This window comes from Apium graveolens, chromosome 1, assembly GCF_009905375.1.
Source record: "Apium graveolens cultivar Ventura chromosome 1, ASM990537v1, whole genome shotgun sequence".
Classification (NCBI taxonomy): Eukaryota; Viridiplantae; Streptophyta; class Magnoliopsida; order Apiales; family Apiaceae; genus Apium; species Apium graveolens.
Window position 1 is genome coordinate 201,389,124 of NC_133647.1, and position 16,099 is coordinate 201,405,222.

General features: G+C 33.8%; 2 protein-coding genes and 1 long non-coding RNA gene across 3 annotated transcripts; all 3 read right to left on the reverse strand.

The window, feature by feature from the left end:
• Positions 1–1,528: 1,528 nt before the first annotated feature.
• On the reverse strand, positions 1,529–2,792 carry LOC141678652 (cytosolic sulfotransferase 8-like). The gene has a single exon (XM_074485005.1). It carries the CDS (start codon positions 2,773–2,775, stop codon positions 1,774–1,776), a length of 1,002 nt encoding a protein of 333 aa, XP_074341106.1. The 5' UTR covers positions 2,776–2,792; the 3' UTR covers positions 1,529–1,773.
• Positions 2,793–4,382: 1,590 nt separating this feature from the next.
• On the reverse strand, positions 4,383–5,625 carry LOC141724318 (uncharacterized). Its single transcript, XR_012576591.1, has 3 exons — positions 5,510–5,625; positions 4,785–4,872; positions 4,383–4,614 (listed from the first exon to the last, which is right to left on the reverse strand). It is a non-coding gene; the product is annotated as an uncharacterized LOC141724318 (long non-coding RNA).
• A 5,176-nt stretch (positions 5,626–10,801) lies between these two features.
• On the reverse strand, positions 10,802–11,806 carry LOC141717369 (cytosolic sulfotransferase 13-like). The gene has a single exon (XM_074519436.1). It carries the CDS (start codon positions 11,804–11,806, stop codon positions 10,802–10,804), a length of 1,005 nt encoding a protein of 334 aa, XP_074375537.1.
• Between the last annotated feature and the right edge of the window lie 4,293 nt (positions 11,807–16,099).

A 16,099-nucleotide genomic window follows, 5' to 3' on the forward strand; every position in this document is an offset into this window, starting at 1 on the left:
GATTATTATTCACTTTATAAAGATCTATTTTTTATACCATGCTTTCATTGGAACCTATGGTGACGATGAGTTCGGTTATGAACTAATCGTTATCGTGGGTTTCTAATGGATTTACTTATGGATTTCTATAGTTAATTTGTTTCAATATATTGGTGTGTGGTGATTGATTGATATCCTAGTATTGGTTGTGCTTATTCGTCTTATGTGCGTAGCTAACATATAATGATAGTGTGTTAATCTCTATTGAAGCCAAAGTTAATATGGAGGTTTAAAACTTGCCATGCTAGCGTAGGTTCATGTATAATTATTATGCATGACTCGTAGGTAATTTTAACCATCTTACTTGCCCTATGTAATCACGATAGATAACTTGCGCATTAAACCGTTATGTTTTCAAATTCTATAGACATATAGGGTCTAAGCATAATTGATGTCTACTTATCTTCTATCTCTTTTGTGGATGTCTAGTCGTAGGGTATTCGTGCAACGAAAGTTGGCGTTTACTAGTTCCGTATTATCTGATTAGTTGTCATCACCATTGAATGTTAAGGTTAAGAACAATGACTATGAATGAAGTATTTAATGAAGTTATAATCCCATGTTTGTCTCATATAGTTAATTCAATCACTTTTATTCTTAGTTAATTGCATGTTAGTTTAATCTTAGTTATAAAGATCTCAACTTGTTATTTTCTTAAAATTGAGCGATAGCCATAACATTGTTACATAGGTGCATAATCTTAAGTTAACTTGTTATTTTCTTAAAATTGAGCGATAGCCATAACATTGTTACATATGTCCACATTATTTAAGTGTCAAGATTTTTTTCAATATGGTGTTTGATAATTGGCCAGGATATGTATCGGAGGAGAGGAGGGATGGCACCGATTATTTAGTTAAAGTGAGTGGAGTAGACCATGATTTTTATTATTTATGGGACCAAGCTTTGTTTCTTCTGCTCTTCCAAATTAAGGCCAAATCAGGTTGTGTTTTGGACTGATCTCCGTTGGGGTTTAGTAAACTCTAGATATGGTTTGTTTTCTTGTTTTTTTGACAAATAAGCTAAATACTCGTTAAAATATTGAAATTAGAATGCATATTGTAAAATAAAAAATAAATAACTGTTTTGTTTTCAGATCACTTAATAGAATATCTATTTTTTTTCAATTTAAAAAGAATATTATAATTATATCGAATAATCCAACCTACAACAATTGTGAAATTAGTAATATCACAATCGACATTTACATAAATGTCATCTATAGTTAGTGATGAAGGGAGGATTATATTGAAGTGGGGCACAAAATAATTGTACAAAAAGTTTACAATAATAGTAAATTGAATTAAAAAAGAAACTCATTAGATAATATACAAAATTTGCACACTTTATTTAAAATTGTGAAATAGCTGATAGTATATTATTTTTGTGGGATGGTAATTTATGTTATTACGTAATTACGTGGTAAAACAGGGTAGGGTAAAATAGAATGATAAAATGCAATTATTGACACCTACAAGATCCACCGGTGCTAAGAACAAATGTGATGGTATTATCAAATTCCAAAAAGAGAAGTGTTTCCAAGCAGTTAACAGAGTACATTCTTATTATTAGATGAACTGAGTCCATTTGATGCAGATCAAAGGAAGGTCTTAGTTTGATCCCATATGTTTATAGATAATAAAAAGAAATCACACACAACAGAAGAGATAAACCACAACTGAAATCGCAAAATGCCCATATTTTATTGGCGGCAGGGCAGGAAACTGTGACGGATCATAGAGATAAACCAGAACCACTGAATTTTTCTTCTGTAATCTGATCCAATCTGGAAGCCATCTCTGGAGTTAACCAATTTTTCCAATCTCCGACCACACCTTTCCGGAAAAATGAACTATTGCTAACACCTTTCACGGAGTTATCCTTCTTATTAACATCTATCTTGGTCAAGCTCTCGAAACTACACAAACTTATGATTTCATCAACCAAACCTGAATTTTCTTCCTCCTCGGAGAACGGTTTCTCAAGAAAACTTGCAAGACGCTTCAGCTGTAACTTAGGCACATTTTTCATCTCGTCGTACCTCAGGAAGAGCACCTTATGTGGATTTTTCTGGCTCTCAATCCAATATCCCAAGATGTGGTCCCACACTGGTCCAGCTGCATTAACACCTTTACAGTACAAATTAAAGGCTTCTTCCAAAGAAATTGGAGAGGATCGAAAATTGGACTTGTTGATAAAGTGAAAGAGTGACACAAAGATGTCTTTGATGTCCCTGCACATGTAAACAATTTTGCAGTTTGATAAGCTGGAGGTTACGGATTTTGGAAGGCTAACAACTGAAGTATGAGCTGAAAAGATCCTCGCATTTGTGTCAGGGGAGTTGCAAACAGAATCATATTCAGAGGGACTGAGAACTTCGAGGAAAGGAACAAGCTCGCGAGGAGCCTTGTGAAGCAAAGGATGGTGAGGTGATTGAGGGAGCTGAGCTTCACGGTTCATTAATGCATAGAGTATGGCTTTCATCCATGTGGAGCCAGATTTAGGGGCAGTAACAATGAATACATCATTTTCGCGGGGCATAAAATGTTTTTGACTAATAATAACACCCTTCAAAAGTATAAGAGGATACCAGAAACCTTGGTATTTATATGAGTCAGAGGCAACCATATCTCCCTCCTTTGGCAGCAAAGAAAGCAAGTCCTCCACTTCTTGATTGTCGTCTCCATGCTCAAGAGGATGTGCTGTTTTTGGCTCCATAACAGAGAGCAAACCCATTAAGGAATTTATATGTAAGAAAAATGTCAAACTACTCCCACCTAAATTGTTAGGTTTGCATTGTACTCAACTTTTACATAAATTTCATATCCATTCATCAATTATAAAAATTAATATTTTATAAACTTAATCGTAGAAATATAGACATATAATATTACTTTTATTTATATTCTATACGTTCCAATGTTATTTATAATCAGAGCATGCTAAATTTAAGATGGTTTGATATATATGTTAGATTGTCACAGAGTTCACAATGCTAAAATATTTGCAGTATTACATAAAATTGCTAATTCAAAAGATATTTAATTACATAATTACAAGAAGAATAAAAGGTTAAAAACGGTAAAAATGAAAATAAATACTTGACTAATAAAGAATGTACACTTTGCACACTAATAATAGATATTATAAGTAGAGATATTTTGAATAATGAAATTAAAAACAAGCTTGGTTTACAGGCTGTATCCTGTATTACGTCTGTGTGGACTTTTTTTGCCTATTTGTTTTGGCAAGTGGCTTGGTCTATAATTTGTTTCATATTTATGAAAGGGAGACTGACAACAGGTCTGTTAGGAAGATTTTCGACAACAAACGAGTTGTATAATGTTGGATAAAATTGGATGTTGACCTTTAAAATTACTAGTATAGCTCAATTACCTGTATGCAATCATGGACCCACGTTATAATTTGGTTTTTCTATTTATTTAAAATATAAATTCGTGTTATTTATTTATTTGTTTACAAGTATGTCTATTGTATTTTCAAAATATACCAAGAAATTTGAGAGTTAATTGTTTTTATTTATTATATTCTCAAATTTTATTTGGTTTTACCAACTAACAACAAAGAAAAAATTGAAAATTAAAGTAATTACTTTATAAAATTATAATAATAATTTATTATTTCAAATTTATTTGATTAAGGACAAGATAGTTTAATATAAATATAAGCAACCAAGATAGATAAAATGAACTCGCAAGACTTGACTCAGTGGGTTAAAAAATGGATAATTATCCTCTTGGTCACATGTTCGAATTCCACGGGAGGAGAATTTATGATTATGTCTCCTGAGTCAGAACTTACCGCTTAAATGCGGTTTAACTAGTTGGCATCCGAAGGATAGCGGCTGCGGGTTATCTACGATAAAAAATAAAAATAATTAAGATAGATAAAATATAACTTTTCTGTTTTCCGCCCCTCCATTACGTCATAGATTGCATACTGCAACCACCAACAAGCGTTGCTAAAGGCCAAAAAACAGTTGCTATAGATGCCAAAAAAGCAATTGTAACACTTTTGGAGGGTTACAAATTTTAGCTGTTGGGAAAATACTCTATTACAACCCGACACAACCTATTGCAACGCCTACTTATCTCTTATAGAAACATTCAACTACAATATCAACCAGGGTTGTAATAGGACTTGACCAGTGGGCCCCACATCCAACAGTCGGGCCCCAAACAGACCAAATAATTTTTTTAATAGGACCTACTCATTAATTTACAATTCCCAAAAATATAAAACATATTCAATTCATTACCCAATCGTACCAAAACACAAGTAATATTCATTACACCAAAATAAAAAATTAAGTTTTATCCACTGATCCTAATCAAGCACACCACATAATTACATTATCAAAAAATTAAACACCTAATCTACAATTGTAAAACTCTTTTCCTTGTAGTAGTTCATCAAAATATTTTGCTCCCCATCATCCACAACTATTCTTCTAATTCCCGTTCTGCTCTTTAGTCATAATAATGAGTTATTCTATGCTTGCTCTGCTCGAAAAGATAATTGACTTTCTTGCATGCTTTGCTTGTTATGTAGTCTCTAAAATCAATATTAGATGTATGTTAAAACTTAAAAGAAAAAATATGCAAAGAATCAAAATTTTATATAACGGCGGCGGAGTTTAAAAAATAGCAGTAGTAGAATGAAAAAATAGCAGTATCAACGGAATGCAATATGTACTTTTGTAAAATAGAGGAAGCTTATGTGACCTGCAAAGAACAGTTTGGCCTTCCACCTTCTTATTTTCACCTTCCAGGTTGGCCGCTTTAGAAATCATAGTCATTAATTTATTTGAACCTGAATGAAATAACATATAGTTATTGCCATTTTAAAGCAGAGATCGTAAATATAAAATAAATTGATCTAACAGTAGGGTTCATCAATTAAATCACAAGTACTGCATTAAGGATATCCGTACTAGAAATTGCTACAGTAATTTTATATGTGAATTGGGGATATGTGTGGAATGAGGAATGTAATTTTAAAAAATTTCAGACGTGGACTACCACTGTGGATTACTTTAAGAATATGATACAATGACGATTATCTTCATGATTGCCTGAAAACAACCTTATAAACATTAACGAGCGCATAAAACATGCATCAGTTTTGTGCTAGTGTTGATAACTTGACACATAGGTCAAATTAAAAGCAAAAGATAAGAATATACAAAATAACAATAAACAAGACCAAAAGTAAAAGCCTTAAAAGAAAAGGCACTTTTGAAGCAGACACTAAAGGGCAAGTCTTAAACATAAAACAATCCAGCAACCCAAGAAGCCCAATAAGTTACAGTTTCTATCCTGAAAATAAATGAGATCCACAAGAATAATTTTACAACATATACTCCAGTTAGATAAGAAAGAACAAGAACCGCTATTATGTGTGGAGTTGCCAATATGGAAGAAAAGATATTTATTAAGAAGTAACATACCTGAATGCAAGACCTTCCGATGCACTACAAGGAGAGATGGATCTTGTACTTCTGATAAGTGTAGATGTTCTAACATAGTGATTTTCGATGCATCTGCGGAGAAACCACAATCAACCATTTTTTCTACCAGAATACTTTTGTTTTTTTGTTTGAGATGAGGTCATAGTTTGAGTTTGAGCTTGAGTTTTAGAACATCAAGCAGAACATAAGTTCATGTGAATAAGACAAAACTAATATCATAAATTTGAGAACCAATAGAGCAAGTTGATAAGTTCAAGAGATATCACAGATAAATCAATGTTATTAACCAAGCAAGCTAGGAATCTCACAACTAACCATCACATAATTGTATTGTAATGCAAAATTTATCAATTCACAAACCCTCTATAAATATCACTTAGGAAGGATAATGTAGTGCTTGCACACTATAATCAGATAATAGACAAAGTTATTGCCACTAGAATTAATCAACATACTCAGTGCATATAAATCTAAACTGATTGAACACTAATCAAGACATCAACCTTATGTACATAATAACCAATCCAAAAAATAACTCGAATAAAACAGAGACATCGATTTACTTATACAAATACAAGGGTTTTGAGAATTTTTCACCTGAGCCATGGCCTTAAGTCTTATGGAACTTCCTATATCTATACCTCAAAGTACAGATCGATTTGTATTAGTAAACAAGGATTTGGCCTGAATTTTTGTTTAAAAATTAAGGTTTCAGTGGGGTTTGGAAAAGGGGGAAATCAACACTGATATTATTTTTCTTAAAATCTTTTTTCTGTATAAGAGATAACTTCATTTTTTTGTTAAAGTAACAACGCTGTAATTTTCCCGCCTCTAAAACTTTTTTGGACTTTTTCTTTTTTTATAAATATATATTTTGATATTAAAATTATTAATTACTTTTATAAATTTTATCATTTAAAATTCAAATTATAAAATACACTTTATAAAATACTATCATAAATCACTCATTTAAGGAATAGTTAAATTTTAGAAATCATAATTAATTATTTCTTTTATATAAAGTATATGTTATTTTTAATATTTAATCCTTTTCAAATAATTAAAAAATTATTATTTTATCAAAATATCATAAATATATGTAATAATACCCTATTACATCTACATTAGACGAGTGTTGCAATTTAAATCAATAATTTCTCTATTTTAATAAATATTATTTTTAAAATTTAACTATGAGAAATAAATAAATTAAACAATATTTAAATATCTTAAAATGATCAATATAACTAATTAACGTCTTGTTAAATTTTATAAAGCGTTCAATATATAAATATAATATTATAAATCACAACACTAATATTATTAATATCTAAAAATAAATAAAATATATATTTCAATTATTATTTCATTTTTATGTAAAAAATCATTAATTAGTTAAATTAAAAAAATCATCTTTATATTTATGTCATTTTGGTAAAATATTGTAAATATACCGCAACATCAAAAAAGAGGGGTTGCGATATATATTCTCCCAAGATCAAGGGTTGCAGCATGTAATATATGGCGTAGTGCTCCCAGGGTTAGGGTTTGTGTTTTTTCAAGTTAATCGAGTGGCTTCCAATCCTAATGCCATTATTTTCTTTTATTCTCGTTAATTTCCTTTCAATAAAACCCAAATTTTTGGGCGTTTACATGTTTCTTCTATTGAAATGTATTTTTTGTCTCTTCTTTTGGAGTGTTTTTGTTATATTTTTGTTCAATTATGATTGGGTTTATTTGGAGTTAGATCTATTGAAAATAATTTTGTTGATATTTTTGGTGATCTGAAAAGCGTTTATCGAATCTAGGGCCGTGGTGATTATTACAAGAGTTCGCCTTTCACAACCAAAGATTTTTCATCATTCGAGGGTTCACACTTCCGGCACGTCTAGAGCTGGTATCCGGCATGTAGATATATGTGGTGTTTTCTGCATATTTATAGCGGATGAGAAATCCATCGGTCGGAGAATTTTCTTATCCGTGAAGTTCCGAAGTCGTAACCGAGCCTTTGACCTTTATGAATAGGCCGCATCGCTGGGAACTCCTAAAGAAAATTAATGTTCGCTTTATAATAGGAAGTTGGTTCGACAACTCCTATTGGGTCACGGAATGAAAAGCCAAATCCATCTAGGTTTCTTGTTCTCCAAGAACTACGTAGGGCTTGATCATTTATAAAAGAAGGTACGTACGTATGTGCATTGTAATGTATTGGAAGCGAGAGATCTATACTGCACCACCAAGCACTCTTATGATCTCAGCTCCCGATTCATCATAATCACCACATCCCGATCATGACGAAGGATCACCACTGCAAATTTTGATTCCGGATTTTTGTTAATCAAATTCGTCCGTCAACAGTCAGCTTGATGATGAAGAGGTTCTTATGAATTTGGCTCCATAACAGACCACCAGAGTATGACAGAGTCCTCACTCATTTTTCTTGACATTTATACTGTATTTCATTTGGTGAAAGAATGTTGGGTCAATTGATGTTTGCACTCCTTAACAATTCATATTAAGTATATCTCTTGTGATTAGTTTTAAGATCATAACCTATTTTTCCTCAATTTCCATATTATATATGTTTAGTTATCACTCTTGTCTACCATTATTATGACAATTTTTTTTTTACCTTTTGAGTAAACAAAGAGAAACTCTTGGAAAGATGCCATTGTCTATCAGATATTTGGAGATCGGATCTGTTTGATGTTATCAAAGACACTATAACATTACGTTTTTTTTATTATTTATTTTGTGTAATTTTAGTCTTAAAGTAAATTTCAATCTATAAACAATTTTTAAAAAATACATAAAAATACATGGGTGAATCAATATGGAGAGGTCTACGGGGACACATGCCCTAGAGATGAAAAAGTTTTTTTTAAAAAAATTATATATGAATTCAACTTCACAATTATATCAAGGAATCGTTTGGTTCAATATGTGATATCGGGTTGTAATCAGGAATCGGGTTTGAGTGGTATGGAGATGAGGGTTCATATCCGATATCATGTGTTTGGTTGAGTGCTATAATAAATATGTTTTAAATTAAAATATGTTAAGTCAATAATTTTAATTTAATTAAATATATTAATTTTATTATTATTTTAATATTATTTAGGTTCATAGATTTCTTTTAATACTAATCATTTATATATAATTACTTAAATAAAAATTAAAATAGTAAAATAAAAATTGATACACATATCCGTACTTCGTGCCCACCTCCCTAGGTGGGTGGTGGGTATGAAAAGCCTACCTTGGGCGTTTGAGGAAATATTAGGTATGAAATTGAAATGGCTGAAACATATATCTAATTCCAGCTAACCAAACCAACCTTAAAAGAGTTACACTTATTACTTTCGAGAGCTACCCCAGACCTCCCATTCTGGTGTTATAGTTCTGAGAGATTAAGATAGAAAACAAATTATGATTCTTTGTTCTCCTGCAACTATTATCTCTACAAATTATAATAGTACTTGCTCCGTGATATTATGACATACAAATATACAACATTAAACAAATTTAGATTTAAGTCACACATACTTACAATGAAACAACAAAAAACATGGAAACAACCACACTTTGAAATCGAAAATTGCCCATATATAGTATGTTTATTGGCGGCAGGGCAGCAAACCGGTGATAAATCAGAGAAATAAACCGAAATCATGGAATTTATCTTCTGTAATCTGATCCAATCTGGAAGCCATGTTGGGAGTTAAACAATTTTTCCAATCTCCAACGGCACCAATCCAGAAAAATGAACTATTGGTAAAACCATCCACAAACTTTTCCGTCTTATTAACATCTACCTTGGTCATGCTCTCGAAACTACACAAACTTATGATTTCATCAACCAAACCAGAATTTTATTCCTCCTGGAGAATGGTATCCCAAGAACATTTGCTGGACGCCTCATCTGTGACTTAGGCTCATGTTTCATCTCTTCGTACTTCATGAAGAGCACCTTATGTGGATTTTTCTGGCCCTCTATCCAATATCCCGATATTTGGTCCCACACTAGTCCAGCTGCACTTACTCTTTTACAGTATGAATTGAAGGCATCTTCCAGAGAAATGGGAGACGGTGGCAAATTGGCCTTGTTAGCAAAATGACTAGCAAATATGACTAGCAAATATCCTCATGCTCCTGTCAGGGGAGTTGCAAACAGAGTCATATTCAGAAGGGCTAACAAATTCAAGAAAAGGAACAAGGTCACGAGGAGCATTTTTAAACAAAGTATGGTGAGGAGTTTTAGGAGGGTGGGCTTCGCGGTAACAATGAATATATCATTTTCGCGGGGGCTTAAAATGTTTTTGACTAATAATAACACCCTTCAAAAGTATAAGAGGATACCAGAATTTTTTGGTATTGTTATCTGTAGGGTGTAACAATACTTCTTTCTTTTGGCAAAGATGAAAGCAAGTCCTCAAATTCCCTGTTGTGGAGAACTACTGTCTCATTGTCGACTTGCTGATGAAGAGGTTCTGATGACTTTGGCTCCATAACAGAATTCCCAGACTAGTACCAGAGTCCTACTAATTATCGGTTGGTATCGTGTTGCTTTTGCTTGGAACTGTTTTTCCTTTTGGCAGGTGACTTTATCTTTAATTTCATGTTTATAAATAAGCAGTCGTCACAGAAGCAAAACTAAAATTAAAATAAGATTACATTGGATAATCGTGTATCATGCCAAGATTTTTATAATTTCAGTCGCTTTTTATTCACCGTCCAAAGTGCAATGCAGGTCAACTCTTATCTTCATTGTGTAATCACAGAATTACGCTTATTATTACTTTCAAGAGCTACCCCAGAACTCCCATTCTGCAGGTGCCATAGTAAAATACAGGAATGATATGATTCGATTCTTTGTTCTGCTGCAACTATGTATCTCTACAAGTTTATTAAGGCGCCATCGCGAATGACAATAGTTCTGCAAGAACTAAGACACTTATCTTTCTTTCTTTCAAAAAATAAAAAACTTACGACAGTTGTCTTTAAATTAGTAAATCCCTGCTTAAAATTTGACACAGTTGTAATTCACCCTTTCCAAGTGCAGAATCATCTCCAAAAGGTTGTCTCACTTAAACACTGTCATTTGATTATATGTAACCAACTTGCACACAAGACCATGATCAATAGTACTTGCTTCGTGAGGTTATCACAAGAGACATTACACAAATTTAAATTAAATCCACACACACTAATAACGAAACAACAAAAGTGATGGAAACAACAAAACCTGAAATCGAAAAATACCGATATATATCAGAGAGATAAACCGGAACCACGGAATTTTTCTTCTGTAATCTCATCCAATCTGGAAGCCATGTCTGGAGTTAAACAGTTTCTCCAATCTCCAACCACCCCTTTCCGGAAAAATGAACTATTGGTAAAACCATCCACGAAGTTTCCCATCTTATTAACATCTACCTTGGTCATGCTCTCGAAACTACACAAACTTATAATTTGATCAACCATACCCGAATTTTCTTCCTCCACGGAGAATGGTACCCCAAGAAAATTTGCAAGACGCCTCATCTGTGACTTTGGCTCATTCTTCATTTCTTCGTACTTCATGAAGAGCACCTTATGTGGCTTTTCCTGGCTCTCTTTCCAATATCCCAAGATTTGGTCCCAGACCGGTCCGACTGCACTAACTCCTTTACAGTATGAATTGAAGGCATCTTCCAGAGATATGGGAGAGGGTCGCAAATTGGCCTTGTTAGCAAAATGAAAGAGTGAAACAAAGTTGTCTTTGATGTCCCTGCACATGTAAACTACTCTGCAGTTAGATAAGCTGCTGGTTATAGATTCCGGGAAGTTAGAAACTGGAATATGAGTTGCAAAGATCCTCATGCTCTTGTCAGGGGAGTTGCAGACAGAGTCATATTCAGAGGGACTAAGAAATTCCAGAAAAGGAACAAGGTCACGAGGAGCATTGTTGAGCAAAGGATGGTGAGGAGTTTTAGGAGGGTGGGCTTCCCGGTTGATTAATGCGTAAAGGATGGCTTTCATCCAGGTGGTACCAGATTTAGGGGCAGTAACAATGAATATATCATTTTCGCGAGGTTGAAAATGTTTTTGACAAGTAATTACACCCAGTAAAAGTGGAACAGAATACCAAAATCCTTGGTATTGATACTTGTAGGGTGTAATAATACTTCTTTCTTTTGGCAAAGATGAAAGCAAGTTCTCTAATTCATTGTTGTCGAGAACTATTGTCTCATCATCGACTTGCTGATGATAAGGTTCTGATGACTTTGGCTCCATAACAGACTTCCCAGACTACCAGAGAGTCCTACTTCTAATATTACAAATTATGTAGTAATTATTGGTTGTCACAATGTCGCTTTCTATTTATTGGCAGTGGTTGAGGTGGGGAAAGCTAAAAATTAAAATAGGCTTGCTCTTCTGATTCTCTATTTAAATCATAAAAAAACAGTATGGGTTTGGCATCTTGTGGAAAACTCTGCTAAGGAACAGGCTCACGAGAAACATTGTTATGACCAACCTTTGCATTGTAAACTGGTGACGTATCAGATAGACAAACCAGAACCACAGAATTTTTCTTCTGTAATCTGATCCAATCTGGAAGCCATATATGAAGTTAAACAATTTTTCCAATCTCCAACCACATCTTTTTGGAAAAATGAACTATTGGCAACACCATCCACGAAGTTTTCCTTCTTATTAACCTTTACCTTGGTCATGCTCCTTTACAGTATGAATTGAACGCGACTTCCAAAGAAATGGGAGAGGGTCGCAAATTGGCCTTGTTAGCAAAATGAAAGAGTGAAACAAAGTTGTCTTTGATGTCCCTGCACATGTAAACTACTCTGCAGTTTGATGAGTAATTGTTAATGACATTTACGAAAGTTGTCATTAAATTCCTGCTTAAATTTGGCACAGTTGTAATTCACCCTTTTCAACTGTGGGATTATCTCGAAAGGTTGGAATTCCTGCTTGATAAAGAAAAATAAAAAATTTAAATCAAGTTTCTGCAAGGGTTTTTTCCATAAAAGAACCGGAAGACATCCCAGTGAGGTGGTGAAAAAAATTCAAATGACAAAAGGGAAATAGACAATGCAAATGACAAAACTTATAGCTTAAACTCGTTTATGTATCAAATATTCAACTGATCACATTTCCTATGGTTTGAATCACAAGATGGTTAACCAATTTCTAGAGAGCTAAACTGTGAAGGTAATAAAAGGAACTGCTTGCAAGCACACCTGGCCTGGTGAACAATATTCAGTTGGTCTATATTACTGCACTTGCCTATGCCGTTTTATATCACTGAATTTGGTGGATGGCTGGCTTCTCTTTCCAAACCCTCTTGACATTCGTCTGACTTCATCATCACTTACATGGAAACATGAAGTCGCTGGCTAGAAGAACTTGAGACGCTCGATTGCTGTTCAGGAGAAATTGTTGATCAGTGAGAAAATTTTGCTTGATAATCACAAAATCTTGTACAAAAATCTTAATATAAACATTTATTTGTCATTATGATTCTCTAATACCTTTTTTGTATACTTGAAATCAGGAACTGACGACAAATATGTAATCAACTTGTACACAAGGTCACAGATATATCTACAAATTGGTCATGCTGGACATAGAGTTTCAGAATATTACTATGCATGATGAAGGTGGAAGTTTATGTCAAGCATATAGATGAAATTTAAACGGAACACACTGTCACATTAGTACAACACTGACTAAAATATTTATACTTACTTTCACCTAAATTGCCTCGACATTTTGTATTACTGTAGGAATAATTGCGGTACACAAAAGCCAATGTATTAGAGCGGTAGCCATGAACCCCTTAATAGCGCTATTTGTTTTCTATTTGTCATTCTATATATAAACATAATTTTCAACCAAGATGATGACCTTAAAAAATTTCAAAGGTAAGTGAGCACAAAGAATCGGGTTGTACTTTCTGGAAACAGAATATTAGGCAGTAAACACCACGATTCAGAGTTACAAGAGTAAAAATACGAGCTTAATAAGAGGACTTTGAAATAAATTTTCTTTTGTTTATATATGTGATGTCGATCACCGCTTTAAGATGGTTTTATACGGCTCCCGAAGTACATAGTATAAATCGTCTAAATGGTGCATCAGTTTCTTAGCTTGCCTAATAGCAGGATTTTAAAATAAATATTGATGTGATTCCAGAAAGACAAACTAAACCACTGATTGAGCCAACCAAGTAGGCTCCTTCATGTGACTTTTTAGGTTAAGGAGAATCATACAATCGACTGTGACTCTACGATACATTTAGTAACAGACTAAAAGCAAGGGAGCACAAAGAATAGGATTGTACATTCCAGAAACAGAATACTAGGCAGTAAACTCCAAGAATCAGAGTTGCACAAGTAAAAATATGAGCTTATAAGAGGACCTTAAAGTAAATCATAAAGATAATTGAGCTAGGGTTCATTACCTTCATTACTTCCAGGAAAGCCTCTGCTTGATGTAGCGGGCTTCATTCCTTTAAGAAAAACAAGGCTGGGCTTATAACTAAAGCAATTCAGCAAATAACCTCCAATGATGCCAAGATCCTTATTTTTATTTGTTTCTCGATCATGGCACATAAGTTTCCCTCTTACACCGAACACAATATCACAATCATACTTTAAAAAAGGGGAGATTGGATACACGTGATGGGCTATTGGACTGACATTGTACATTTTAATCCAAACACCAGATCTCATGTCAAAACAACATACATCCGCAAACCGAACCAAATACCTCACGTCATATACTAGTGCATACATATACTCCTTTAAATTAAAAATAGAAAAATTTAAATGATACGCGGACGAACACTCAAACTTAGGGATGTACTCAAACTTAGGCAACATCCCGAACTCGTTCCTCACAACATCAAACTTTAACACAGAAAATGTAAATTTAGATTCTGAATGACGACCAATCCAGTATCGCTTTCCATATATATCTGAAGACGTCCAGTATGGCATTCCATTTATAATTGCAGATGGCACTGAGCGATGACAAGAATTAAACGGAAAATGAGGTAGCAAAAAACTCCATGAGTCAGATTTACAAGAGTAAACATACGAGTTATCAAGAGGCTCTTCTTCGTCGGATATAGTTTTGTTGCAGTAGTAATCAGTGAAAGTGATGACCAGTTTAAATTCATTTTTCACCGCATCACAACAGAATCCATATAAGTAATCAAGTCTAGTCTTATCTAGATTACACTTCTAAAGGGTGGATCAATGTACTTAGCTTGTTGGATAGCAGGATTAAATACTATAAACTGGTCCAAAATCCCAAAAAAGAGACAGACTAAACCATTTATCAAACCTACCAAGTATAAATCGGTTGTAGCGGAACTCTCTTCATACAACCTAGATTCTGATAAATTCGATAACGAAAGTAATGTGATATCATAATATAAAATCTTTTCTTCAAAAGAGAGCTCTAACTCTTATTGAAAATTTTGTTATGTATGGGATACCGATGATTCTGTTCCACTTTGGGCTCCGGTTGCCTATGCATCCTTTCTTCCTAGCGATGTTCGAGGCCATTGGTTGTGGAATTAATCAGTTAACGCCCAACTCTGTTGCTCAAATCAGCGGATTTGTTGCTCTGTGTTGTGATAAGAATTTGGTACCGTTGTTTAAGCTATTTTTCTCGATATATGCGGTTCGCTATCACGACGGCCAGGTTTATTTTGATTGTCCTTATAAGAGGGTTAAGATTGTTAGTGTGCGATCTTCCAATTCTGGGTATCACACAAAGTGGCTATATGTTGGGGGTCCTGATTTAGAGTTTGTGAAGCCTTGTGGGAAGATTAACCAGCTTACTATCGATTACCTGAATAATCTGGAAAAATGTGAAACGAGTTATTTGAATGGGTTTCAAGGGTTGAGGTCGGTGTATACCCACCTGCAATTGAAGGAACTTAATTTTCTGAAAATACACGATTGTAAGGGGGGATTTTTAATGATTAATCTTTCCTTTAGCTTTATATTGTATATTCTTTCTATTTCTTCGTTCCTCTTCTTTTCTCTCTTTTTTTTATGGATATCTTTATGTCGATATTCGTTTTCCTTATTACTTGTTTAACTTGCATTGAGCTGTCCTTTTCCTTTGTTTTATTTTAGTGGCTGGAGCTTCTTTGAAGAAGATTTTAAACCACGGGATTCAGGAGGAGATGGACAAGAGGCATCTTTTTGACGACTGGGGAATAAACCTTCGGAGTGCGGCGATACAACCAGTTAGTTTCTGTAGATCCCCAACGGATTTTGGATTCTCCATTTCCAAGATTGCTTTTATTTGAGATGGATCTGCTTCGATACTTCTTTGGGTAACTAAAAAGCCAAGAAATTTCCCCGCAGTAAGACCGAACGAACATTTAGTTGGGTTTAACCGCATATTATTTCTTCTTGCATTTTCAAAAGTTTCGCGAAGGTCGGACACATGGTCGGAGGAAAGCTTCAACTTTGTAATCATGTCATCAACATATATTAGCATGTTTCTCCCGATCTGTGAAGCGAATATTTTATCCATCATCTACTGAAA